This window comes from Ambystoma mexicanum, chromosome 4q (genome assembly GCF_040938575.1).
Source record: "Ambystoma mexicanum isolate Mex_15411 chromosome 4q, UKY_AmexF1_1, whole genome shotgun sequence".
Lineage (NCBI taxonomy): Eukaryota > Metazoa > Chordata > Amphibia > Caudata > Ambystomatidae > Ambystoma > Ambystoma mexicanum.
The window spans coordinates 302831651-302858984 of NC_090928.1; the positions used below are offsets into that span (position 1 = coordinate 302831651).

The 27334-nt window shown below is 46.4% G+C and overlaps 1 protein-coding gene across 3 annotated transcripts in view; it reads right to left on the reverse strand.

Moving 5' to 3' along the window:
• The window catches only part of SERAC1 (serine active site containing 1), an 898347-nt gene that overhangs the window by 647644 nt on the left and 223369 nt on the right, over positions 1-27334 (reverse strand). For all 3 annotated transcript variants that reach the window (XM_069607873.1, XM_069607874.1, XM_069607875.1), the window contains exons 5-7: positions 18227-18316; positions 14049-14180; positions 9913-10034 (exon numbers count right to left, since the gene is read on the reverse strand). In XM_069607873.1, the coding sequence (XP_069463974.1) occupies positions 9913-10034; positions 14049-14180; positions 18227-18316 (344 nt within the window). The remainder of the gene's footprint in view (positions 1-9912; positions 10035-14048; positions 14181-18226; positions 18317-27334) is intronic.

Here is a 27334-nt window from a genome sequence, read left to right on the forward strand (position 1 = left end):
TCGCCCACATAATCTTGAATGGCGCCCTTAATGTCTTCCTCCGTTACCAGAGTTGTGCGTTGGCCTGAATATTCAAAAGTCAGGGAGAAGGGATATCCCCATCTGTAATGGACGCCCTTCTCTTTCAATTGTTGTGTCAGAGGGCGGCCCATCCTCCGTTTGGCTAGGGTGTAAGCTGAGAGGTCTTGAAAAATGGCGATCTGTGCGCCGTTGTAGGTTTTCTCCCCCGCCTTCCTCACAGCCTCTTGAACTTTGGCTTTCTCCGTATAATAGTGGAAGCCAGGACCGTTCTGGGGCCCCCCGATCTTCCCCCGACCCTGTGCACCCGGTCGAACGTGAGTTCCGTCGTCATTTCCTCAGCAAACAAGAGGGTGATGATGTCTCTCACCACTCGAGTCAGCTCTCTCTCCGTCTCACCCTCCGTCTCTGGGATCCCAAAGAACCTTAGATTGTTCCGCCTTTCCCTGTTTTCATAGTCGTCCATAATCCTGGCTCTCTCTTCATCCCTCTTCTCCAGAGCTGCCAGCCGTGTGTCGAATTGGATTTCCTGAGATGTAGATGACGATTGATAATTTTCCATTTTTAGGACTCCATCCTCAATTTTGTCTACCCTTTGGTCCAGTTTCTCGAACTTCTGGGCAATGTCGGATCTCATTTTTCTGATCTCCTGAAGGATGGAGGCGAAGCCCTTTTCCATCGTCATTGCGGGTTGGCCTGCGGGTTCTGTATGGGCCATGGCTCCGGAGACCGTAGGGACCTTGATCGTTTTCTCTATTTCTTGGAAGCGAAACATTTGTAGGGCTTTCTTCCAGCTCATGGGGTGTCGTTGATCCTCTGCCACGGGGTCCACTGTGGGCCGGGGGGCCTTAGGGGGGAATGCTGTGCCGTCCCAGGTCCAGTCCGTAGTGCGTCGCTCCGGTGGGGTTTGTGGTCGATGGATTGTCCCCTGCGGGAGGGGGGGGGGTCAGCCCTCCAGGCGGGCACTCGCCCCGCCAACTGAGGACGGGGGGCTCTCACCTGGGTTGCGGGCAGCCTGCGAGATCAGGGGGGGCCGGGTGAGCAGTGATGCAAAGGATGCCGGAGGTGTGTGTCAGTTCTCTTGAAGGGTGTGATTGTGGGGACTCCTTTCGGGGCTAGGGTGTCTATTGCCCACCAGTCGCTTGGTACGTCGTGGCTCAGTGGGCCCCTGGGGTCGTGCTGCGCTGACCCGGGGTCGAGTTGTTGTGGTTCTCCGGTGCGTGAGCTCTGGTCCTTATTAAAGGTGGGGCCGCCCCCCAATCGGGCCCGATATGCGGGAAGAGGTCTCCGGGCGGGCACTCGCCCCACCGGGTCCAGGTGGGGGCCACACACCCGGGTCTGTCTCCTTGATCAGCCGAGTCCTGGGTGGTTGTGGGCGGGCACACGCCCTGCGAATTAGCACAGGGGCCTCCACCCACCGGGATCGAGCGCCAACTGAGGCCTTCTCTCCCTCCGACTCCTCTGTGCTGGAGAGGTGGTGTGCATCCTCGGCCTCTTGGGGGGGGGGGGGCTCCGTGTACGCGGGTCGTGGCGTGAAAGCCCGCGGGATCCCAGCCGCGGGCCGCCGATGTTTGTCCTCGCCCTGGCTGCGGGCCACGATAGCCCCGATGCCCCTCTGCAGAGGGGGGCCACGCTCCACCCACGAGGGCCGCTGCGTCCTGGGTCTGGCTGTGTCGATTTAGCCCTGGGCGGGCTCTCTGTGGCATATGCTGGGCCCGCTTTATGCGGGGGGGGTTCGTGGTCGCGGAGCCGCTGCCGCCCCGGGTTTGCTGCAAAAGTGAAGCGTGGGGGGGTGCAAATCCCCGACCCCCCCGCCGCCAACAAGTCACCTCTCTGGGCCTCGGGGTAGCGCGAGGATCCCGTCCTCCTTCGTGTCTCCGATGGGGGCGGGGCGGCCGGAGCCCGCAACCCGCTCAGGTACCGTCGTGCCCTGCACTTGTTCTCCCCCTGCGGGGATGGGCGATGGGCCGACAGCGGCGACACGGAACTCCAACGGGAGTCCCCCGCCTCACCGGGCAGCACCTCTTTCCTCGGGCCTTGGTCTGGTTCCTTTCCTGGGTCTCCCTTACCCTCTTCTGTCTGGAGCCTATTTTTATAAGCACTCCTTTTAGTGTCGCCTTGAAGGCGTCCCAGAGAGTGTGCGTTCCCACCTCCCCGTTGTCGTTTAGCTCGAAGAATTCTGTAATGGCCTCCAGTACAGTCTGGGCATGGACCTCGTCTCTCAGAATAGCATTGTTACGTCTCCAGCGTCCCCTTCGTTCTCTGCACCAGTCCCCTGCCAAGGTGACCCTAATCAAGTCGTGGTCCGACCAGGGGACAGGGTCTATCCTGTAACCCGCTATGTGTGGTCGGAGTACCTCATCCGCGAGGATATAGTCTATTCTGGAGAAGGCTTTGTGGGTGGAGGAATAGTACGAGAAAGAGGGGGTCCCTGCTCAGGGTGTGGGTAGCATGTCCACTAAGTTCAGGTCATCATTCACCCTTTGGAAGCAGCGTGACGTGACGTCCCCCGCGGGTCTGGGGTTTGATGCACCCACCCGTCGTCTATCTCTGGATGGGTATAGGACCATATTGAAATCGCCTCCAAACCACCAATGGGCCCTGGACAAAGGTTTTCAGCCTTTCCCCCACTCCCTCCCAGAATTGAGCTTGACCCTCATTTGGGACATATACTACCGCCAAGGTTATGGGCGATCCCTGTAGGGAGCCCCGTACGAAGAGGTAGCGGCCTTCGGGGTCCCTTAGGATGGAGTCTTTCACGAAACCCAACCCCCTAGCGGTCAGAATTGCGACCCCTCTTTTCTTTCCTTTGTGGGAAGCGTAGAATGTCTCCTCGATTCTACATCCCCGCAACATGGGCTCCCTCCCCCTCGCCCAGTGTGTTTCCTGCACGAACAGTAGGTCCAGCTTAGCCCTCCTAAACTCTCTGCTGATTAGGGATCTTTTCGTGGGGGTGTTCAAGCCCCGTACATTCAGGGTTCCCACCCCCAGGGCCGGTCGGTCGTCAGCCATAATCGCTGTCGCCTTTCCCCTTGGTCACCAGTGTCGCATGGTCGCTCCCTCCCTGCTTACTATGTTTCCTTGTTTGGATCTCTTTGAAACATTTCCCCAACATCCCCCCCCAACTCTTTCCCCGCCCTAGAACCCCCAACTTGTAAACAAACCCCCACCCCCCCTCCCCGGCGTCCAGCCAATTAGTTTTTCCATTCCTGGATTTTTGGCTGGACCACCAGCCGGTTCCCCTCCGGCCAGGTGTCAGATCCAAAGCTTGCTAACGCGAGCCCCCCCCTTTCCCCTCTCGTCACTCCCCCGAAACTCTTATTTTGGTCCTTCTCCCGGGCCCTGGTTGATGCTTCTCTCAGTTCCCACAGTTGTGATCCCCCTTATGCCCCCTTATACTTGCAGCTCGAGGGGGTGCAGCACACCAAGCGTCTCCAGCGTCCTTCTGGTTTCTAGTCCTGATGATCTGCGTGGGGTCGCTGGAGTCACCCCTCTGAGTCGGCCCGGTCTTCCTCCATTGGTGTTGGTGGTGTGTTCAATTTCTTGAACTTCCTTGCGCCGGTTTTTCTCTTTCTGGGGTTGGGCTGCCCGGGGGTGCCCCCGCTGAGCGCCTCCGGACCCACTGGTCCCCTCCGGGGGGCGGGTTCGCCCACATAATCTTGAATGGCGCCCTTAATGTCTTCCTCCGTTACCAGCGTTGTGCGTTGGCCTGAATATTCAAAGGTCAGGGAGAAGGGATATCCCCATCTGTAATGGACGCCCTTCTCTTTCAATTGTTGTGTCAGAGGGCGGCCCATCCTCCGTTTGGCTAGGGTGTAAGCTAAGAGGTCTTGAAAAATGGCGATCTGTGCGCAGTTGTAGGTTATCGCCCCCGCCTTCCTCACAGCCTCTTGAACTTTGGCTTTCTCTGTATAATAGTGGAAGCGGGCCAGGACCGTTCTGGGGCCCCCCGATCTTCCCCCGGCCCTGTGCACCCGGTCGAACGCGAGTTCCGTCGTCATTTCCTCAGCAAACAAGAGGGTACTGATGTCTCTCACCACTCGAGTCAGCTCTCTCTCCGTCTCACCCTCCGTCTCTGGGATCCCAAAGAACCTTAGATTGTTCCGCCTTTCCCTGTTTTCATAGTCGTCCATAATCCTGGCTCTCTCTTCATCCCTCTTCTCCAGAGCCGCCAGCCATGTGTCGAATTGGATTTCCTGAGATGTAGATGACGATTGATAATTTTCCATTTGTAGGACTCTATCCTCAATTTTGTCTACCCTTTGGTCCAGTTTCTCGAACTTCTGGGCAATGTCAGATCTAATTTTTCTGATCTCCTGAAGGATGGAGGCGAAGCCCTTTTCCATCGTCATTGCGGGTTGGCCTGCGGGTTCCGTATGGGCCCTGGCTCCGGAGACCGTAGGGACCTCGATCGTTTTCTCTATTTCTTGGAAGCGAAACGTTTGTAGGGCTTTCTTCCAGCTCATGGGGTGTCGTTGATCCTCTGCCACGGGGTCCGCTGCGGGCCGGGGGGCCTTAGGGGGGAATGCTGTGCCGTCCCAGGTCCAGTCCGTAGTGCGTCGCTCCGGTGGGGTTTGTGGTCGATGGATTGTCCCCTGTGGAGGGAAGGGGGGGAGCCCTCCAGGCGGGCACTCGCCCCGCCAACTGAGGACGGGGGCCTCTCACCTGGGTTGCGGGCAGCCTGCGAGATCAGAGCGGGCCGGGTGAGCGGTGATGCAAAGGACGCCGGAGGTGTGTGTCAGTTCTCTTGAAGGGCGTGATCGTGGGGACTCCTTTCGGGGCTAGGGTGTCTATTGCCCCCCAGTTGCTTGGTACGTCGTGGCTCAGTGGGCCCCTGGGGTCGTGCTGCGCTGACCCGGGGTCGAGTTGTTGTGGTTCTCCGGTGCGTGAGCTCTGGTCCTTATTAAAGGTGGGGCCGCCCCCCAATCGGGCCCGATATGCGGGAAGAGGCCTCCGGGCTGGCACACGCCCCACCGGGTCCAGGTGGGGGCCACACACCCGGGTCTGTCTCCTTGATCAGCCAAGTCCTGGGTGGTTGTGGGCGGGCACACGCCCTGCGAACTAGCAGAGGGGCCTCCACCCACCGGGATCGAGCGCCAAGTGAGGCCTTCTCTCCCTCCGACTCCTCTGTGCTGGAGAGGTGGTGTGCATCCTCGGCCTCTTGGGGGGGGGGCTCCGTGGATGCGGGTCGTGGCGTGAAAGCCCGCGGGATCCCAGCCGCGGGCTGCCGATGTTTGTCCTCCCCCTGGTTGCGGGCCACGATAGCCCCGATGCCCCTCTGCAGAGGGGGGCCACGCTCCACCCACGAGGGCCGCTGCGTCCTGGGTCTGGCTGTGTCGATTTAGCCCTGGGCGGGCTCTCTGTGGCATATGCTGGGCCCGCTTTATGCGGGGGGGGTTCGTGGTCGCGGAGCCGCTGCCGCCCCGGGTTTGCTGCAAAAGTGAAGCGTGGGGGGGTGCAAATCCCCGACCCCCCCGCCGCCAACAAGTCACCTCTCCGGGCCTCAGGGTAGCGCGAGGATCCCGTCCTCCTTCGTGTCTCCGATGGGGGCGGGGCGGCCGGAGCCCGCAACCCGCTCAGGGACCGTCGTGCCCTGCACTTGTTCCCCCCTGCGGGGATGGGCGATGGGCCGACAGCGGGGACACGGCACTCCAACGGGAGTCCCCCGCCTCACCGGGCAGCACCTCTTTCCTCGGGCCGTGACCGAGGGATCCCGCTCCTCACTCCGTCTCCGCGGGCTGCGAGGCCCGTTCTCCGTTGTTCCGTTGCCCCTCAAGACCGCTCCTTCGAGCCAAGGGGGAACGGGGTGTTCCGCCAGCCGAACCGGCACTTTGTAGTCACCAGGGGGGGGCTCAATCCCCTTCGATGGCCCAGCTTCAGCGGGAGAACTGCGCTCAGGCTGCCATGTCCTGTGCGCCCCCTGGTGGCCTCCCTTGGGAAAAATCTTATTGGTTTGTGACCCTTCATGTCACTGCACGCTACACAAGCATACTACACGAAAAAGGAATTCTTACAACTCACCATTTTCTGAAAACAAGATCAATATCTTTTTAAGTACAGAACCAAATGATTCTGGAAATGCTCAATTTCACTTTGAACAACAATGTCTTCTGCTTCGGTGACCAAATATTTAAACAAACACAAGGGAATGCCATGGGAGCCAAGATTGCACCATCATAGGCAAATCTTTATATGGGGCAGTTTGAAACTGAATATGCATGGCAACACCCAAACTTCTCAATCCACAACATGGTAGCATTTTGGGGAAGATACATTGATGATATTATTTTGATATGGAATGGAACAGAACAGGAACTCGTGTATTACCACAGATAGCTCAACAACAACACAGTCTGTCACTTACAATCAATTACAGTAAACAAGAAATTGACTTCCTGGATCTTCATCTGTATACCAAAGACAACTGTATACATACCACTCTATACAGAAAAACGACTGCTGTCAACAGTATTTTGCATGCATCCAGCAATCATCCCCATCATATCATGCAAAATAGTCCCCTTGGAGAAATGTTAAGAATCAAACGCAACTGTACTACAGAAGAAGAATTCAACAAACATGCCACTGAAACAATAGCACAATTTAGGAGAAGAGGATACAGTCCTAAACACCTACACAAGTCCCTCCATAAAACAATGAGGCGACCTATACTGAACTTTTACAAAATAAGAGTAAAAAACAAGATCAACAACAATTATCAAAAATAAGGTTCATAACAACATACAGAACCAACAATTCCATCATCAATAAAATCTTACAAAAGAATTGGAATATTCTTCAAGCGGATCCAGACATGGCAACCATCCTAGAAGACCAACCAAGTATTACTTTTCATAAGAACCTTAAACAAATCCTTAGCCCTTCTTTCTTTGATAACAGCAAACTTAAGAAAGCAACATATACAGCTCAGCAAACCTGGTTTCAATCACCAACACAAGGAATCTACAAACGTGGGCAATGCCACATTAGTAAATACATGATCAACGCCAAAAAAGACCTAATCAAACCGAATGGCTCGAAGAAAACTATTCAGGATATGATTAATTGTAACAGTAAATACATAATTTATGCGATCGAATGTGCTTGCCACAAGCTATACATAGGCAGCACAAAAAGAAAACTCAAAATTAGGATTGGCGAGCACATAAGAGCTATTGCCAATCAGGACTTGAGATCACCATTAGCGACACATTTCTAAGAAACACACCAACATTCAGACCTTACCCAACTGAAATGCTTTGGTCTGGAACAAATAAAGCCATCACCGAGAGGAGGGAATATGGAAACCCAACTAAGAAGAAGGGAAGCATAGGATATGAACTATGGACACATGTAATTGTGGTTTAAATGTGCACCAGGAGATGCACCATTTTCTTTAGTAATAAGGTCTATTTCTATTAATCTGCACTGTATTTTATCATTGTACCATCTTTCTCAAATATTCTAATTAACTTGTATTTTGTATCCTTTTGTAGTCATGTACACTTCTCTTCCTCAAATCAACCATATGTGCACTGAACATACATATTCCTTTATAACCAAACAGGAGCCTAATCATTGAACATAGTATGACAGCACAAGGTAGACACATACAATACACCGCAAGGAAGCCTCCGGAATGATAAGAATCATACTCGAACCTCAGCAGGCCCCAAGAACGATAATTTTCCATATCAGCAACTTTTTTGCAACAACTGGGGTCAGTCATCCTATGGACACTAGATATAATTTTATAATCCCAAACATACATGTTATAAACGAACTAGCTCAAACAACCCAATTCATTATGGCGGCAAACCTATTTTTGATAGGCATTACAGTATTGTCACAACCACAGTAAATAGGCTCATCCAATATGTCGGCATATCACGTGATGCACGCACTGTAACATCACGAGCGCCAGATTGGACTTCATCCCGCTCTATAAAAACACTTCTCTTGCATCTTTGTATCCACGGCAATCGGACCGGGATACAAACAGGAGATTGGAAGCGAAAATGAAACTCAGGTAAGGGCAAACTTGCCAATTTCTCAGTATGATAGAAACTTATGTTTTCACGACTGCATGTACTCCGTACGATAACACTGTATGGAACCCTTTGCAATGCATGCGATAGGCATAGGCAATAGCCTTATACACACAAATACGTAAAAATACTGGCTTTAAATAGATGACGGCAAATATACAAAAATGATAAACATCCATATAAATATCTTGTAGGAAACGATACTGAAGTCATAACAGCAAACAAAGCAACCAGAACAAAACCGCCACTAAAAACAAGTAGAAAAACAAACAATCAAAATACCAGAGAGTAAGTATTCAGCCTGCTCTTTAATCTAATACATTAACATGTACAATAAGGAATTGAATATGGTGACCCCAATTGGATGCATAGTTACTTATGTTTATTGTTACAGGTTTGTGTTTGTGAAGTAAACCAAACAATTGAGGATTCAAAACACATAACATATCCCCTGAAGAACCGTCTCCAAGGAGACAGAGAAACACGTGTCAGGATAGGAAGGGATAGAAACACAACTCATCACTTTACCAGGAAAACCACCTAGGCAAAGGACCCTAATTTGAATTCAATTATTAGGTATACCACCATTGAGGAGAATTCAGGAAATGCAACTCAAAATACAGCAATTGTTTTATGATGAAATAATACATCTTTGCTGAGGACAACAAATATGCATCATATACCTTTTTCTTTTTCAAAAAATTGTTAGAGTGTGTGCGCAGACAGGCTAACCCTGTTCACTAAATAATCTCTATTGGTATTATCCTGCACAATCTCAGGCTAAGGATACAGCCATCTGCAGCAACCAAGATTACAATATCAACAATAAGATTTTAGGAGGAGCGCCAATACTGCTAAGACTGAAACCTTTTTTTGAAAGATATAGTGTAGAAGCCTGTTCCTCAAGAAACACTGTCTGTGGGATTAGCTGGGCTTATTGTATGCTGCATTTTAGTGATCCTAAATAGTCAATAGGCTGTCTTCATTTCAATGGCTAGATTTTGATCTAATAATAACCTACTGTCAGAATACTCAAGAGTTCAGAAGATGAATTCCAGGTACACAAAAACTGATCTAACAAGAGTATAAGTCGAGTTTACTTAGTGATAGTTGGAAGAGGATTTATGAATTGACTAAGTCTCTGCAAAAAGGTTTGCGCCTTCCAATAGATGTTTAATATCTGCACAAATAGTCCACCACTAGCCTCCTGCCATCCCAAAATCTGATTTTGCATTGCCACAAAAACAGAGCTCCTGCAGAGGAATTTTGAATTTCTTTGAGTTATATTTCCAAGCAGCAAAAAGAAGAGACATTCTTTCTCTATGGCAGCCATTCCAAATTCCCTGTGGCATTCACGGCAGTCGAAACAGAATCATTCACAAGGCAAAAATATAAAGGATTGATAGCTTTGTGACATGGGCAATCTGTAACATCAGCATTGACTTGATGCAATGAGGCAATGTCGTCGTGCATTAACGATACCTATAATGGAATATAATATTTCATAACTGGGCGCGTTACTCCAGGAGAGGTTTGCTATCAAAGATTAAAATGAGCTGACGCACCAAGACCAAGGTAAAACTCAACTGGAGCATCAAGAAATGTGCACCATTTGGTTTAATGGCAGTAGATTTACGTTTACTTAAGTTTCAAAATGCAATTGTGAAATTAAGAAAGAAAATCCCATCAGCATTTTATGGACCTTAGATCCTATCAGGAAAAAAACAACAGATTTGAAAAATTCATATTTATAGACAATAATAATTGTTGACAGAAACCTCTAGCAAATTCTATCAACTAAAATGAATACAAACCTAGTACTGTGAATACTGTTTTAATTACTTACATCATCAACTTTTGGGAGCATAGGCGGGGGTAGGAAAAAACGATAGTCAACGTCTTTACTCCGTGCCAAACCAATAATAGTTTTCATATCACAGGCCTGTGCTACTGTTCTGTATTGGTAATCTGTGGAAGAAGCATAATGTTATTTCTCCTGAATTTTGAAATATTTGTAGCCAGGCCGGCAGTATTAGAAGACCGTTTCCAATTCTCACACTAAGGGATGTGTCATTATTCGCTTGCATTGCTCCTGGCATCACTAGAAAAGCTGCCTGCTAGATTTCAATGTCAATAACACGCTTAACATGCTTTCTTACTGGTAGTACAGAAGGAAAATAAAATGTTCAAACCAAGTGCGTTTAAGGAGAAGCAGGGCCACAGAAATAAATACTCAAAGGATGAAAGGAAGGAGAGGAATACCATAGCCGGTGAAGGCATCATGAAGCAGACAAAGACAACAGATTCAAAACTGAAACAAAAAGGTTTTATTAACTTAAATATCAGGATGGTTGAAGACCTAACTTGCCCTACGCTAAGGTGAGATTTCCCCACCTAAAGAAACTAAGGAAAGTCTGAGTCAGAATGTTCTACTTAAAAGTCTGTCTGTATCCAAAACTTATACTTGCCCTCACAACTAAAGCTAAATAATGTGTAGGGATGACAGCAATAAAAAGAAATAGTGTTCCAAATAAAGTTCTGAGCTTCTGCTTCCAGCTCATGGCTTACTTTTCAGCTCCTTTTCCCAATTAAAGTAGCTCCACAACACTCCCCCAAGATCAAGACAGTTCCACAAAGTCTCAGGGTTCTCTTCCCCAAGTTTAAGATAGAAGGTTCAAAATTCAAAACAAAACTGTTCCCAAAGGATTGGGATCTTTCCCCAACCCTCTTACCACATGTAATTTCTCTGGTTCATCAACGCACGTCTTTTACACCACCAGTCTTTTGATGTATATTTTCATTGACTCGCTCCTTTTCAAATGAACACTCTTGATTCCTTCTTTTGCTTGCTTTTCATGCAGGGCACTTCTCGACCTTCTTTTGCACTGCCTCGGTCCCCGGCGTCTCGGGTCCTTGCATGACGCAGCTTCCCGCACTCGTGTTTCCCGCTCCAGTCTCTCCCGTTCGCCAGCTCCAGCTGGCTCCACACTCCAGCCTGCTCTAAGTCTCCCTCTCTTAGGAACAGCCCACATTTTTATATCCGTTGGGTTTACTAAGTGATCACAGGTAGTGGTCATTTAGTCCAATTGTCTGACCCTAGTTAAAAGGACATGCCTTTGTCTCAGTACCAGAGTGGTGTATGGGGAAGGATGCATGAAAGGAACTATTCACAACTCTGTTTTGTCTTCCCCTCACTTTGGTATTTGGCTGACATTTATCTGAATTAACAGTGTGAGGCTCACAATAACTTATAAAGGTTGTGGGAACCAAGAGTTGATTTTGATAAGAGAATGGGGAATACCATATCTCGCCTAAAGATGTCCTCTCCCCAATCCCCAAGGACTCTCCATCCAGGTGATCCCGCCCCCCCCCCCCCCCCAGCCTCGCTTTTCCATCCCCAGGGTCAGGATCCAAAGGCGATGGCCTGTCCCTGGCCACCTGAGAAGAGAATCCATGGGGAGTAGGCGTGAGGGTTCCCTCAGGTTTCTCACAAGCCACCAACAGGATTTAAATGATAAATTAAGAACTGGTTGAATGGAGGCACATACATCGAAAGGGGCAACACATCTTTCAAGTCATGTCATTATTATTATTTATTACTTTTAACACACTGCATGCCCATGGGCCTCTAGCTGCACAAATAAAGAGACAGTAGTAATCAAAAAACATGTTTGAAAATCAGGCAGGGAATCAGCATTCAGAAATGAAGGGTTAGTCATTGGAGTCAAAGATGCAAGTCTTTATTGCCTTCTTAAATTTAAGAGAGCAGGAAATTGAACGTAAGTCTGGAAGGAGGGAGTTCCATAGGGCAGGTGCACAAACGTCAAAACTCATTTAAAGAGAGTGTGCAGTTTGTTGTTACTGTTGGAGTGTAAAGATCTAACCACTGTGGCTTCATGCAGCTGCTCAAAGAGGTAGTCTGGTGCTTTACCTACGCTACATTTATGTGTGAGGAAGAGGATTTTATGTTATGTTAGGTTACTTGGCATTTATATAGCGCCTTATGTATCATTGGTATGACCTCAAAGCGCTGGTAGGTTGAACGCCATCGGGAACCCCAGTTCATGTCAGTAGAGAGAGAGAAAGTGTGGTATGATGCGTGGGCGCACCGGATATGTGTGCAGCAAGTGTGGTTGTTGCATGATAGCTGCTTTATAGCGGTCGGTGATGTGCTGAGGCAATCAGTTGGATGTGTTCAGTCTGGAGGGTGGACACCCAGACTGAGTTCTGGCTGTGTTAGGTCTGAGGAGACGCCTAAGCTAGCCGGAATGTGCTCAGCTAGCTGTGTTTTATTAGGATGATGGGTTGTTTGTGGGGTAATGTTAGTATGAGAACAGCTAGGCCGAAGGTGTCATAGCATAGCTGTGTTCTAGTTGAATGATGGTGTATAGGAGAGAGTAAGCATAGTAGTGTGATCTGGTGGTTTATCAGTGAAGCACTTGCGTTCAGTCAGGGGAGCAGGACATTTTCGTCGTCTGTTCTATCCACTCCATCATTTGTTCTATCAACTTCCGTCCACTATATCATCTTCGACTCCATCATTTTCCATCCGTTGTATCCACTTCGTCCGGTCCATCCACTTCATCCGGTCCAACCACTTCGTCCATTTCATTCATTCAATCTACTTTATCCACTCTGTCCATTCGATCTGCTTCGTCCACTTCATCCGACTTTTCCGTCCATCCAGGTATCGACTTCATCTATCCACTTCGTCCATGCATCTATCCACCAGTTCTATCCGCTTCACCCGTTCCATCCGCTTCACCCGTTCCATCCGCTTCGCCCGTTCCATCTGCTTCGCCCGTTCCATCCGCTTCGCCCGTTCCATCCGCTTCGCCCGTTCCATCCGCTTCGCCCGTTCCATCCGCTTCGTCCGTTCCATCCACTTCCTCACTTCCATCCACTTCCTCACTTCCATCCACTTCATCACTTCCATCCATTTAATCACTTCCACCCATTTCATCACTTCATCACTTCGTGCATTTCGTCACTTCATCACTTCAATTCACTTCATCACTTCCATTCACTTCATCACTTTCGTCCACTTTGTTCTATCCGCTTCATCTGTTCTATCCACTTCACCCGTTGCATCCACTGGGAAATGTGGAATTCTTTGCTGGACAGGCAGCCAGTAGAGTAAACTTCTGGACTCCATCACATGATTCATTCTGCTCAGTCCGCACACTGCCCGTACTGCATCATTTTGAGTCACCTGTAAGGTCTTAAGGTTGGCACTAGGACTAGCAGAGCAGTGAAGTCTTCAATAAAACTATCAAGAGAGCCCAGTAATGGAACTATAATGGTCAGGACTGCTGCCCGTTCCCATTGGTCGAAGTGTGCAAAAAGAAGTACTGTAACTATGTTCCCGGCTGGCCTGCCCCGCTCCTCACTATCCCCATCACAATGCCCCCTCCCCACAAGCAATACAAACCCCTAAACAAATGTGCCTGCTTGTTAGGGGTACGTTCCGTGCAGTGCACTGAAGTGCAGGTTTCAACTTCTTCCTACACTTTTATTTTAAAACCCATTCTGGAGGGGTTTCTTTTTAAAATAAAAGTATAGGCGCAGTAAAACTTAATTTAAAAAAGTAGAGGAGCCCCGCTCCCGCCCATTGCGACCACTGCCATTCCAGAGGATTTGTGAAATAAGTGTCAACTCCTCCCCTGTGAAAGTTGGTGCTTGCAAAACGCAGAGAAAGAGAATAAGCAGGAGCAAAGAAGACAACAATAACACTGCAGATCTTAAAAAGAGCTTAACTCAGTTATACATTTCAGAAATGAAAGTGCAGGTTTATATGTGAGCATTGACAGAAAAATCTAAAAATTAAGCTGAATAAAAGGAGGAAGCATACAATGCCTCCCAGTTAGAAAGGGATACACAATTTTGCCTCGGCACACACCTATCACAGAGCTCTAACCCGCTGGAGGACTCTGGTGAATGGAATACTTTCATAGTACGTATGGGCATCTCAATAGATCTTACCATGCCAGTGGTGGTTAGCGGCCAGGTCCTGAACAGCTTGCAAGCGAACGGTTCTGTTTTTAGACTGAGTCCTCTTTAGGAGAAGCCACATGGCACACTCATGAGCATCTACACTCAAATTGCTGAACGTTTCTGTAAAAGAAATTCACACGACCTTGTGTTAGTTCATTTCAAGGCTTCGGGAAACGAAAGCGGAATCAAATGCTCATGGACCAACAACAACTGGAGTTAAGCAGAGTGTAAAAAGTCGTTGAAGTTCAAATAAAATGTGACAAAACATCTGGATATATTCAAAATGAAAGAACAATTTAACAAGCTACCGGCGCCTGTGAAAGTTGTATAGCTGGAGATGCATTTAAAATGTAGGCAAATACAAAAATCAAAGTGGTGAAGGGACACTATTCTCTCAGTCACAACTAGAGAGTTGTGTCTGTTCTGCTGTTCTACGGCATTACAAACCTGCGCTCACAAGCGCTCCAACAAATGCTTCAGAATTAGGATCGCAGCTTAGTGTGGAGTCCGTGCAGTAAAAACCTCATCTTGGAATCCTTGCAAAAATTGTCTCTGTCTGAAAAGATTATTTAAGTGAATTATTTTAAAATTTGGGCAGAAATCTTTACAGATGATGGATTTCCCAGCAGGTATATTGCCAGACAGTATTAAATATTTAAAAAAGATGCTGTGGTTCCTCATGGGGTTGCGTGCAAAAGGATTTGACAAGACTGTGCCTCCATCTTGTACCAACAGAGAAGGAAAAGGCACACTGAGCAGGTGATGGCTGCTGGGATACATAAATAATGTGAGTTTGTGGTAGATTTTACCATAGTAGACAAAACGTCCACATTTTCGTTTTTTAGCTCTGTGTGTAGCATTTTCAGTCTTCACACAATGGTAAAATGTACGTTAGAGAAGGGTGGTAGACAGACATTCCAAAATGCAGTTGAGCTGAAGACTTCTCATTGTTGGATGCTTTCTGCAACTCAGTCACATAGTTGTATGAAACTTAGAGGGCAGTGGAGTTGGTGTGTATTGTGGGAATGCCACAATTCCACACCAGATTCAAATTTGGAATTTAGGGCTGTGGCCTTTCCTATGCTTAATAATACGTCACTGCTTTCTGCTCTTTGAGAAGCTCTATCCAGAGAAAGATGCTAGTTGCATTGTTGGCACTTCGCTAGCTAAGTCCTGACAATCTTCTTGAAGCTCTTGGAAAGACTCTATTTCAGGTCTTGTGCCAAAATTGAGTCCCACTCCAGTAGCTATATGCTAAACCAAAAGGAATCCCAATATTTGTCACGGAGAGTTAAGAGAGGACTATGAAGGGAGAGGCTAACCCAGATACAGTGTTCTGAGAAGGGCAAAAACGGATTGTTTAGTATCTAGTATCCAAACTACTTGCTATAGAAACCATAATCCCCACACTGATCCTCATTTCAAACATCCAGTTAACCTCCTTATCCAATGCTGCTCAAAGTGTCAGATCAACATTGTACAGCAGTTTGGTACAGCAGTTTTGGTAGTGTGTAATCTAAGCACATTTGGGCATTGATGCTAGACCAAACAATTACAACAACCAAGTGACGCACTATTTGCGCTGTATAGCCGAGACCAACCTTATGCACTGGAAGATACTATAAAGCAGTGACCAACAAGTTGTGCAGCTATCTAGGAAATGTTTCATACACAATATAAACCTGTTTTGTATGCTGCTGCCATTTCAGATGAGCAAAATAGATCTCGCCAACTAATACTTAACAGCTTAAGATGAGTTGCTTCTTGGAAGGAGAGTTGCTCTCAGCAAAGAGTACAAATTGAGACAAAAATGTGAAAAACCTATACAGTAAAGGGAATGGTGGCTCTTTCAACACACTAAGGTGTTGCCAAACAAAGTTACTTTTCCCTAAATCCTTGTCCCATGGTTATCCAAGCACTGCCAGGCAAATTCCAGAAGGACAAAATAATTTAGGCACATCAGGCTTGATGCCAAAGCAAAAGGGGTAGTCCCGTCTGACCTGCTACGTCACAATCCCTCTGCATGAGACCACAAGCAATGCCTGCTGTGATTTGGCCTTGTTGGTGGTCACCTTTGAGGTGCAGACTTGCTCTCTAGAAACAGCAGGCTCAAGACATTCGTCTGGGCACCCCGTCCCTACACAGGGGGACTTTGACAAAACTGAAGTGTAATGGATGGAATACTGTGACTACATCATAGCTACCTACATTGCTATGCCTATAGTCATTGACGAAGCCCAACAAGGCAGAAACATAGCCAGGGTTGCTTGTGCTTTTGCTTTTGTGCAGAAGGGATAAGAACTTGCAGTTTGATCAGGACTGTCCCTTTTGGCATGGGACAAAGCCTAATTTGCTTATGGTTATTCCCATTCTATATTCCCGTTCTATAATGACATGGCAGGCTGAAAAACTATGTTTGCCCAAGGAAATGCCAATGGTTCGAATTAATTCAAAACCTTCCAGCATCAATCTTCGTTGTTGCAATCCTCCTTAGGACCCTAATGCGTAATGTCAGTAGTTTTATCCTGATCACTGTGCTTTGTCATATCCTGAACCTTAATGTCCAGGCATTTGACTGCCCTTCTCACACACATAGAAGAGACAGAATCTTCATTGTGAACCACAATAACCTGTTCATTTAACATGGCGTCAGGGGCAGTGGCCACAGTACTTCCATCTTACAAGTCTGCAATGCATCAGCCTCTTCTCCCTGCCACAGCCAAAACTATATCTGGTCCTCGAAATGGTACTAGTGCTGTCTGGACAGTTGGCACCTCCTGTCGCTTTCATCAATCGTGCAAGGAAGACCCTTAAAGGGTACTCAGGTTTCTTCTTCTTCTCCAAATGCGTGTGTTTTGAAGAGCTGGGCACATGCTTAGATTCCTAGAGTGGTATATCTTATAGTGCTTCTTGTACCAAAACTGGCTGAGGGACTCCAGCTGCACTCCCCCCCACACAAGAGCTCAATATGCATCCAACTAAGGTTACTCTAAGTTCCATGCACACCTCCGCTGGGCGGCTTGTCTACCTAGCTTAGGATATGTCAACCATGCACTCCCTGGAGTGCCTAGCCTTTCAAGTCAGGAACCAGAAAGCCTTGCAACAAGATGCGGTTGTGATGGCCACTCCAACCAACAGATACAGTAGTCAACGATGTCATTGATCAATATAACCCATAGGACCTTGCCACAGGCCTTCAAGCTCGATGCCTTTTTACTCATTTTGATTTAAAAAAATGAACGAACAGCATTTTAAATTAAAAATGAAAATAAGAAATTCAAACTTGTATCACTACTCAAGTCCAAAACCCAACCATGTTCCTAAGTCCCACTACCTGCAGCTTTGGAAAACTAACTGTTGGGCTTGCGTGGTGCCAATTATAGATGGGGCACTTCCACTGAGTGTTGCCATGCACTCACGTAGTGCCATATGTCTGACTGGCACCATCCAGTACCAGGCATGTCTTATGGAAAGTTTCTGAAGGCCCATCCTTATATTAATAAGGAATCTGGAGACCGAACATAATATCTATTATAACACATATTCCCAATTGAGATGCCTGTGAAACTGAAAGCAAAGTAAAACTGTCGTTCTCATGCGTCTGTTACAACAGAAGCAAGGAAATACGCAATGCAAAGAAGGCTCACTCTTGATCCTTATGAACAGAAGGCCTCTGCTTTCCCAAACACATTTCTAACCCTTAAATGTATTTTAAAGGGAAATGCTCTTTTCAAGTGGCAGGCCCTTAAGTCCAGTCGAGCTGAAATGTGCTCCCGGCCTGGGCAGGATAGAGCCTGCTAATGCAAGCGGGCTGAAGTCCTCCCACCCTGTTGCATGTGGATGTTTGAAGACAGTTAATGCTTAAATATCTGACATTCATCTGTGACACTTATGTATTAGTTGGTGCCATGCTCCACATCACTGCGTTGCCGGTCTACTGTCCCACCATGTGTGCATGTCTGGTCACCTGTGCATTGTTTGAACTAGCGCATCTCTGCACAAGGCATAGTTTGCACATCACAGAGAAGCATCAATTTTTATGAAAGATGCTCATTGTGTATTTAGTTTGTAATCAATGACCCATAGTTCATGTTGTCAAGGAAAGGGAATAGAGGGAGAGAAAGGGATGGGAAAAACTGTAAAAAAACAAAATCTTTCATACAAACCATCAATTGGTGTTTTGAAAAATTTAGCTGAGGCCACAATTGCTCTTCTGACGGCTTGGTGCAGCTCTTTCCTTGCCTTATTGGTTATCCCTATGAACCAAAAAGACATTAATGGTATCATTTGTTCCTCTCCATGTTTTTTTAATCACATCCTTACATTCTAGCTTGTTTCTTACCAATTGTCATTTAATGTTCACCCTTAATTTAATTTTCTCTAATTCCAGTTTTTCTTACCATTCAATATCTTGTCATAAATGCAATAATTACCGTTTGAAAATGGCAGGAAATGATATCACCAGTGAAAGTTTTTACTAGGGCTCATGCTTAGCTGCCTGCATCGCCTTCATGCATGCTGTAAACCATGCTTCAGTTCTCCAGTTGAAAATCCCTTATTATAGTTTCTTTTTTAACTTGCATTTTATTTTGTATTACCATTGCACAGTAAACAAATCAGCATACATGGGGAGCAAAAGCAGGAAGTTCTGTAAAGCAATGCACATTATTCTCCTTTACTCTAATGTTATGTTATGTTATCTGCACTTGTAAAACGCACGGTCGCCCGAAGGCATCATGGCGCTGAGGAGAAAGGGCTGACCAATTAACACTGATGCATGGAGTAAGGTGCTAAAAGAGAGTGGTCTTGAGCGCTCTTCTAAAAGCAAGAAGATTGGAAATTTTCATCATTGCGGAGGGAAGACCATTCCAAAGGGTGGCCACGACTATGGAGAAGGCCCTGCCTCCAACCCTAGTACGATGGTATCTTGGGACAACAAGAAGGTCTGCAGTGGATGAGCGTAGGTCCCGCTCTGGAAGATACCAGGAGAATTTAGATCAACTTAACTGCAAAAGGGCTACCACATAGGATTCTATTGATACAAGGGTTTTGAAATTGTATAAATGGTTTGGTGCCAAAGCAGCTTTCATTAACGAAAATATACCTTTGTTTTGCTTTCTATAAATAAATAGTGCATTCTTTACATATGATTGCCCAGTACAAAGTAATCAAGCTACTGCTTGAAAAAGTTAATACAGAAATATAGGCGTAATGCAACCTCCTACACACAAAGAGGCTGTACTTACAAGCCTAAGAACTGATTAGATAGCAGAGGTCTCGGTTTTCATGTTATGTTATGTTAAAAGTTCTTACACCATTCACTGTTGCCACCTGCATGGTTTCTTGAGGCTCTGATGGATCTGTAAGGCAAGGAGTGAGGTGGGTAATTTAATTGCATTGAGAGGGAAAAAGAGCAAGGGAGCTTTAATGTGCTGTTGGCAGCTTCAGTTCAGTGACACTGTTCACTGAGCATAGGTGTGTTTTTTGGTTGGTAGCCGCCATGTGGTGTTGGGCGAGACTATGGGCTCTATCAGAAGTTGGGTGGTACCCCGGCGGAAACAGGCCAATGCAATTAGCGTTACCGCAACTTGGTCTGGCACTATTAGGCGCTAGATCACAAGTTGGATCACATTTTTTCTGAGTCCATGGGATTTAATGGTGCATTTATGGTGCAATTACAGCGGTAGTAATTGCCTGGCGGTAATTGCGCCGAAAACGGGCAGAAAGTTGGTGCATTAACCTCCAGGTTAGAGCTGGAGGTGAATGCTCTGAGTTTCCCCCAAACTTGGATTGGGCCGAGCGGTAATGCGGCAGTAACAGCGTTAGCACTGCATTGTTACCACTTCGCCCAACTCCTGATGAGGCCCTATGTGAGGTTTGTATCGGTGTTGTGGTGGTGTTCAGAAGTTTGCGCGGTTTGTTGTGCTGTAGAGGTATGCTTCCGTTTAGTTCAGAGTTTGAGAGGTCTATGCAGAAGCAATTAAAAATCGGCAACAGTAGTGAAATAACAAAAGAAATGGCAGTGGCCCAAAAAGAGCTTGCCAGGAGAGAAGATGGTTCCTGTCCTTTATTCACAACAGAGAGTGAGGCTTCTGCACAATATTTGCCCATCCGGTTTTGTGCCCTCTAGGTTTGCCTTAAGGTTCCCCACTGTCCTTTCTGCTATTTACTATTCATATAAGGCTGTTCATATGCTTGCTCTGGCAATATCGCACCAGCTTGCACTCCTTTGCACATGACAGTCAGGGCAGAAAGATGGTCTGACATTGGATTGATCCTGCTAGCAGCACTGGAGAATTGACTGCAAGAAAACTGCTTTTGCCCCTGGCGGGGGTGCATGGATTTAAAGAGAAAATATTTTGGTTTAGGTTGAAATTACCAAAAGTTCTAAAAATGCTACCACGAAAGGTTCGAACACCAAAGTTGTGAACCTTTGGTGGTAGCATTGACAAAAAAAACGGGGGCTGCTGGGGTGTCCCCCAAATCGCCCCGCTCACCATACTTCATGGTATAGTGAGCGCGGGTTGCGGGGCACACCCCCACAGCCTTCCGTTACAAAACAAAAAGAAAAAAAAAGAAACGGGGGCTGCGGGGGTGTCCCCCACATCACCCTGCTCACTATACCTTATAGTATAGTGAGCAGGGGATGCGGGGGGCACCCCTGCAGCCTTCCGTTTAAAAAAAAAAAAAGAAAAGAAAAGGACCCTGCAGCGCCAATTCCCAATCACGGAAGTGAAAGCGAACCAGCGCTGCAGGAACCAGCCTGAAGATGAAGGTAAGTGGAGTTAGTTTATTTTGGGGGTGTGGGTGGGAGTGTGCGGAGGGTGTGGGTGAGGGGGTGTTATGGGTGTGTTGTGTGTGTGTGAGAATGTATGTGTGTTTGCATGAGAAAGGTGCGTGCTTTAGGTAGTTCGCACCTTTCTCATGCGAACGATTTGCCCGCGGGCAAATCACTTGGATTCAATATTTTTGCTCATTACAGTACAAGAAGCAAATACATGATTATCATTTATTTTCTTAGATTTCGCGTGTGACGAATTGACTTCTGCCCAGCAGGAGTGCAAGGGTGATGGGAGGGGTAAGCAATGCGATGTGGACACTTTTTTGATGATTGTTTAAAATATGCCATTTTATTCAAGTTTAAATGATATTAAATGTCTCACTATCCCTATTCTGATGAGGATTTCCCTGCCTACCAAAACTAAAGGGAAACACTCAGGATGTCTGGTCCTCACACTTAAATATCAAATACACAAAGAAAATAAATGGCAATTCAAATAAAATCAACAGTTATATTCACAGTTTCTTGATGACCTTTTTAGTAAACTACGTGAACTCCCTTTCCCCAGGATTAAAGGTAAATTCAGCTCCAATGTTCATCAAAAGAAATAAGGAAATCCACGTAGGTAGCAAAGTCTCAATTCAGTTCTTGAAGTTTCAATGTCAAGATAAAGTTTTGTTCACCAAAGTTTCAACAACAACAAAGCTCTTCTTGGTGAAATAAGGACTTTCCACTTCCTAAAAATAGTATCAATGTTATTCCCAGCCACAATGCTTTGCCACCACTTCCAGTTATCCGAGAATACTTAACACAGTTGAAAAGAATTACAACTTCTATAAATGTTAGTGAAACACAAGTCCTGGTTAACAGTTATTATGTCTCTATTCACAAGATTAGGATTCACAATAGGTATATTTGTCAGGATGACTTAACAGTGCTGCTGCTTCTACTTCAAAAACTTTACTTATACTAGATTTCAGCATAAGGATATTCTCCTATGTCTCATAGTATTCTGCTTCACTTGTAATATTGAAGTTCTGCATCCACTGACAACCAGATACACCACCACAGCTTCAGTATTTTGTGATACCACCACAGCTTCAGAATGAATGAAGAAAACATTTATCTCAAAACGGCTTCCCTCATCCACAAATGCTTAAACAAAAAAGCCCCTCGCTACCGAACAGAACGATTTGTCAGAAAATCTTCAATCAGACCCTCAAGAATAGCCAATTCCAACTGCCTTCAAGTGCCACGGTTCGATCTATCCACCATTGGAGGCTCTAGCTTCCCAATTAGGGCAGCACAACTGTGGAATTCCCTACCACACACACTCAGATCTGACCAAACCTTCATCAAATTCAGACAGAATATAATCAAATGGCTCATAGAGAAAGACAAGTAACTTGTATCCTCTTACTGCATTAATATAGGCCCTGCTTGCATGTATCTCGACATTCTCTAATGTACTCTTGATAAAGTTATGTTAGTATGCTAATGTTTGCTAAATATGACTTGTTGTCTACATATGTATGTCCTCAATACTTGCTCTATTCCTCAACCACTGTAACTCTGAGAAAAACTGTTTTACCTATGTTCCGCGACCTCTGTAACTAAGGTGTACGTATTCTTATCACCTCGCCCTGATACCCTTGGGTCCGGCGTGCATAATAAATAAATAAACAAACAATGTTGTGATTCAAAACAGGTTCTAACAAGAGTCACCTTAAGGTACTTTAACACCTTCAAATAGGCAAGGCACTCTTCCTCTGAATATCGCTATTCAAAAGGGACAGCCTCTTTGCCTCTCTTGTCTGTCTGCTACAATAACAACCTAGGTTTGCCTTTATGACCCACTTCTCTCTCTTTCTCTCATAGTCTTTAGCAATATAGGTTGTGTCGACTTCAAATAATCCTGACAAGTAGCAAGATTCCCTCCCACAACATTGCCTTCACCTCTCTGCCAACTGTTAGCCAAAACAATTCTCCTGAAGCCTTGGCGGCACTCTCGTGGCTGCAGGTAATGTTTGCATCTTAGGCAAGGTTGAACTTCTATTGGGATCACAGTATTGGTTAGATTGTTTTCTGGTTTTGAGAGAGGCTGCTTACAGTCTCAATACGGGAATATTCCTGGCTTGGGCAATGCTTGATATCTCTTCAACTGCAGATCGAATGTTTAAACACTTGACTTCTTTGATGAGCAATGGTTGCTAGTGTGAAAAAAAGATGCAAAGTTATTGCAGAAAGAAATATTATGACCTAAGCAAAATTAAGAAGGCATCGTAAATTGATAGGAAATGGGCATAGTTCAATAGAGGTATGGAGTCAAAAAATACAAAAACCCTTAGGAACATTCTAACCCTAGGATTTACAGAAGAAGGAAATATGGCTTCTAGTAATTTAAAAACAAGATGTTTGATATAATCACTTTAAGGGGCTTTCTTGTGAAGATATGTTACTCTTTGTGGAATAAGGTGATAATGAAAATATCCCTAGCAACTATACCCTTATTGATGGGATGAAATAAATAGTAATGGCAATAAATCAATAAAAAGCGGGAAAAGCTTCTAGGCCTGATAAATATTTGCTGTCCAGACATTTGGTCGACTGAAAACTGGTCGAAAGACATTTGGTCGACGGAATTTGGTCGAAAACCAAATGGTCGCATTTTTTTTAAAATTTATATATTCATTTTTCAGGTTTTCGTTTAGGGAAAAAAAGGGTTTTTTTAGAAAAAAAGGTTAAAATACAAACAAAAAAAATTCGACCATTTGGCTTTCGACCAAATTGCGTCGACCATTTGTCTGGTCGACCAGTTTTTTTCGACCAAATGTCTGGTAACCAAATATTTGCATATATATCCAGTAAATAACCTGGTATTTGAGGCCCATACCTAACTGTGCTGTTTAAAACTATGCTCATGATACGGCAAACACTCACATCTTGGACGAAAGCAGAGATTGTACCCCTTTACAAAAAAGGGGTAACAGATAACCCGCCTAATATTAGGCTAATATCATAGGACAGGGTGGGTAACATTTTTGTGAGAGTGTTATTAACACAATTGGAATCTTGGATGGAAGATACCACCATGATAAGTTGAATACAAGCAGGCTTCTGGTAGGAGACAAGTACAGGGGGATAAGACCTTCAGGTTTAACCACTGTGAGAAAGGCATGGTATCAAGAGAGACACAGACTCAAAAGTAACAGTTTTAAAACCTTTACTGAAGAGCTTAGTTGGGGTGGTGTAATACCTAACTGGCCCTAATTCTAAGGAGGTTGTTCCCTCAACTCGTGTTTCTAAGGGCTGTCGATGTCCGTAACCAAAATCTGTCTGTGTCACAACCTATGCATGCCCTCACTCTTAGACAAAATGTGTTGTGGGGTCTTCTTAAAGAAAGAAATTCTGGCTAAAAAAAAGAAATACAAACCAAGACTGGTTTCAGGCAGCCTTACCATCAGGTGTAGTTCTGCCAGTTTAAAAAATAGTTCAACTTAAAAGGGTTGCCCTCAGAACCTTCACATAGGGCTCTTGCAGCAAGTCAATAATGTTTCCAATGTCTCTGGGTCTCTTGGGGTTCCCTTGCCCAAACTTCAATCCTTCCAGCTCCAAACAAAAAGACAGTTTCTGTTTAGGCCTCTCAGGGTTCCATTCCCCAAGCTTAGGTCTCTGGTTTCAAACAAAGGTTCACCTTGTCAGGATGTACCTTTCAACACATAGTCCTTTCATGGGGCAGTGTAAGAGACTTTTGAAAACACTGGGCTTTTGCTCCTCCCCTGCGCGACCACTCTGACTTCTGACCCCTCTCTTTACGCCATGTATCTTTCTTCTGGCACCTTTTCCCTCGTGTGCCTTTTCCACTCTGCTCTTGTTTCTCTTTCAGATCTTTCCACTTTGCTGTACACACTTGCACCTCCTTTTCTCTTTATTGTGCCTCTTGCACACTCCTCTTGCTTTGCTGTGCCCTTGGCACACTCTTCTCACTTGACCATGCACTCTTGCACCTTCCTTTTTTCTACTTTCGGGTCGCTTGCACTCTCTTTCCTGCTTTCAGGTCGCTCACGCCTCTTTCCTGCTTTCAGGTTGCTTGCACCCTCTTTCCTGTTTTAGGGTTGCTTGCAGCCTCTCTTTGCTTTCCACTCTATTTTTGGGTCGCTAGCACGCTCTTTCCTGCTTTTGGGTCGTTCGCAACCTCTTTCCTGCTTTTGGATCACTTGCACCCTTTTCGTGCTTTCGGGTTGCTCGCACCCTGGTTCCTGCTCTCTGGTTGCTAGCACCCACTCTTTGCTTTCTGCTCCCTTTAATTTCACACTTTGTCTTTCTCTGTCTTCCCGCTGCCAGCGCACTGTTTCTCTGGTTTTCTTCGCTTTCTTTCTGCTTTTCAATTATCGCGCTGCTTGCCTGTGTGAGAAACCTTAGGGTATTCTACTGAGCAGACCTCGAGAATCCTTTATTCAGGTGGCCGGGGAAGGGCTGGCGCTCTCAGATCCCAACTCTGTGGGTGGACGAGCGAGGGAGGATGACCTGGGTAGGGGAGCCCGGGGTTATGCTCAGGGAAATGCCCCAGGTGAGACGCAGTATTATACCGAGGAAGGAGAGGATGACAAAATCCTTGAGGCCTTTGTAGGCTGTACTTCATCTGCCCCCCCCTTCCTCCCATTGAATCCCTCTTACCCAAAAGCAACGACCCCTCCATATCTGATAAATCCCATAGAAGCCCAAACCCTGCTGCACTCAAAAACCACAACTCCCAGAATCCCTGTGTTCCGGTTTTATACCCAAAGACTCCCAATTGTTCTTCTCCACGTCCCTCTACTTATTCTTTTCCAAACACCCACACTACCTTTACAAATCACTACCGTTCCCACAATTCCCCCTGTTCATTTCATGATAATAATCCCGGTCATTCCTGTTTGTTTCACAAAATGTACCAATCTCATCTTTCTGACTATACCAAACCTCCTGGTACGAGGGTTGTAATTCCATATAACCATGTTCCCCTTCCAGCCCAGCAGGCTATTTAGAAACTCTAAGCACCCCCTTTTCCAGCACAAACACTTTCCCATACCGTAAAAGACAACAGACTAACCACCAAGCCGTTTTCATGACATGTCCAGACGCAAGAGTGAGGCAATTGACAGGAACCAAGCACACGCGACAACACTTTCTCTTCCCCACAGGGATAAAAGGTGGAGCACGAGAGCACAAGATGAGCAAGGCAGCCCGCATGACGAGACAGCTATCCAAGCACGGCAGTTCAACCGAACGAGAAAGGCAGCCAGAACCGAAGGAGCGACAAGGAGAGAAGTGACCTTGCCCTTTCCTGTCCAGTCTCACAAAGCCTCCTTGAAAGGAATCGTAAGACCTCAAACAATAGCTAACGGGTGTTGCAGCAGATGCCAATGGTACACGCAGCATGCCTATGCTGATGAGCAGGACGGAGAGAGACGCCTGCTACCATGGTACCGTCCTTGACACCAGCTACAAGAAACGCCAATCGGTTCATCACAGCCGGTGAGTCGAGGAGAGAGCTGATGAGAACCGAACTGTATTGAACGAAAGCCGCAAAGTAGCAACTTAAGGGAAGTTCAAAGAACTGTTAAAAATAAAGGGAAGACCAGTTTCAGAGGGATCCAGTACCACGTGGGTGCTTACTTGAGAGACTCTGGTCAGTCCCGCATTTGTTCTAACTGAACAGTAAAAGTGGTCATACAGGGGTCTAGCAAAAGCCTCTGTACAGTCGAAAGTCTTCGACCGGCAAACCATTGAAAGCTACGAGAGACGAATCCTGTTTGATGAGAAAGGAGAAAGAACTGTATGTGTGACAAGAGTGAACCCGACGGAGGGATGTTGTTTAAAAAGACATTAAGACCTGTGATTGCAACAAGTATAAGGGTACTGAATAGAAGCTAACAGTCGAGAGGGGTCTGTGCCCAGCAGAGGGGGATCCACGGGTGAAAAACTATCACCCTGCGACAAGTGGAATAAAAAGCCATTGTGAACCCGACTGAGGGAGGCTGACATTCGAGAGGGGTCTGAGGCCGGCAGAGGGGTAAAGAATCAAACACCCCAATTACAATTGAAAAGAACAAGTTACTTTCTTACCTGGTAACGTTCTTTCGATGGGATGGTCCGACGACGTATTCCATATCTATGACAGGTAATGTCCACAGCTGTGCTGCTTCGGAAAATCTTTGGCGTCTGCGTCCTACGTCGATGACGTTGATGCGCCATCCCCGAGGACCTCCTCCGACGGCCGACGTCACCCGATGTGATAAGTAGGACGCACGACGCCCATAGCCTCAGTTATAGTTTTTTCCCAGAACGTGTGCCACCAGTTTTCTGCCAGTCAGACACACAAGGCCTTGCGGAACCCAAGCTGCAATCGCAAAAGAAATTCTGCAGTGGGGAAGGCAGGAAGGGAGCGATATGGAATACGTCGTCGGACCATCCCATCGAAAGAACGTTACCAGGTAAGAAAGTAACTTGT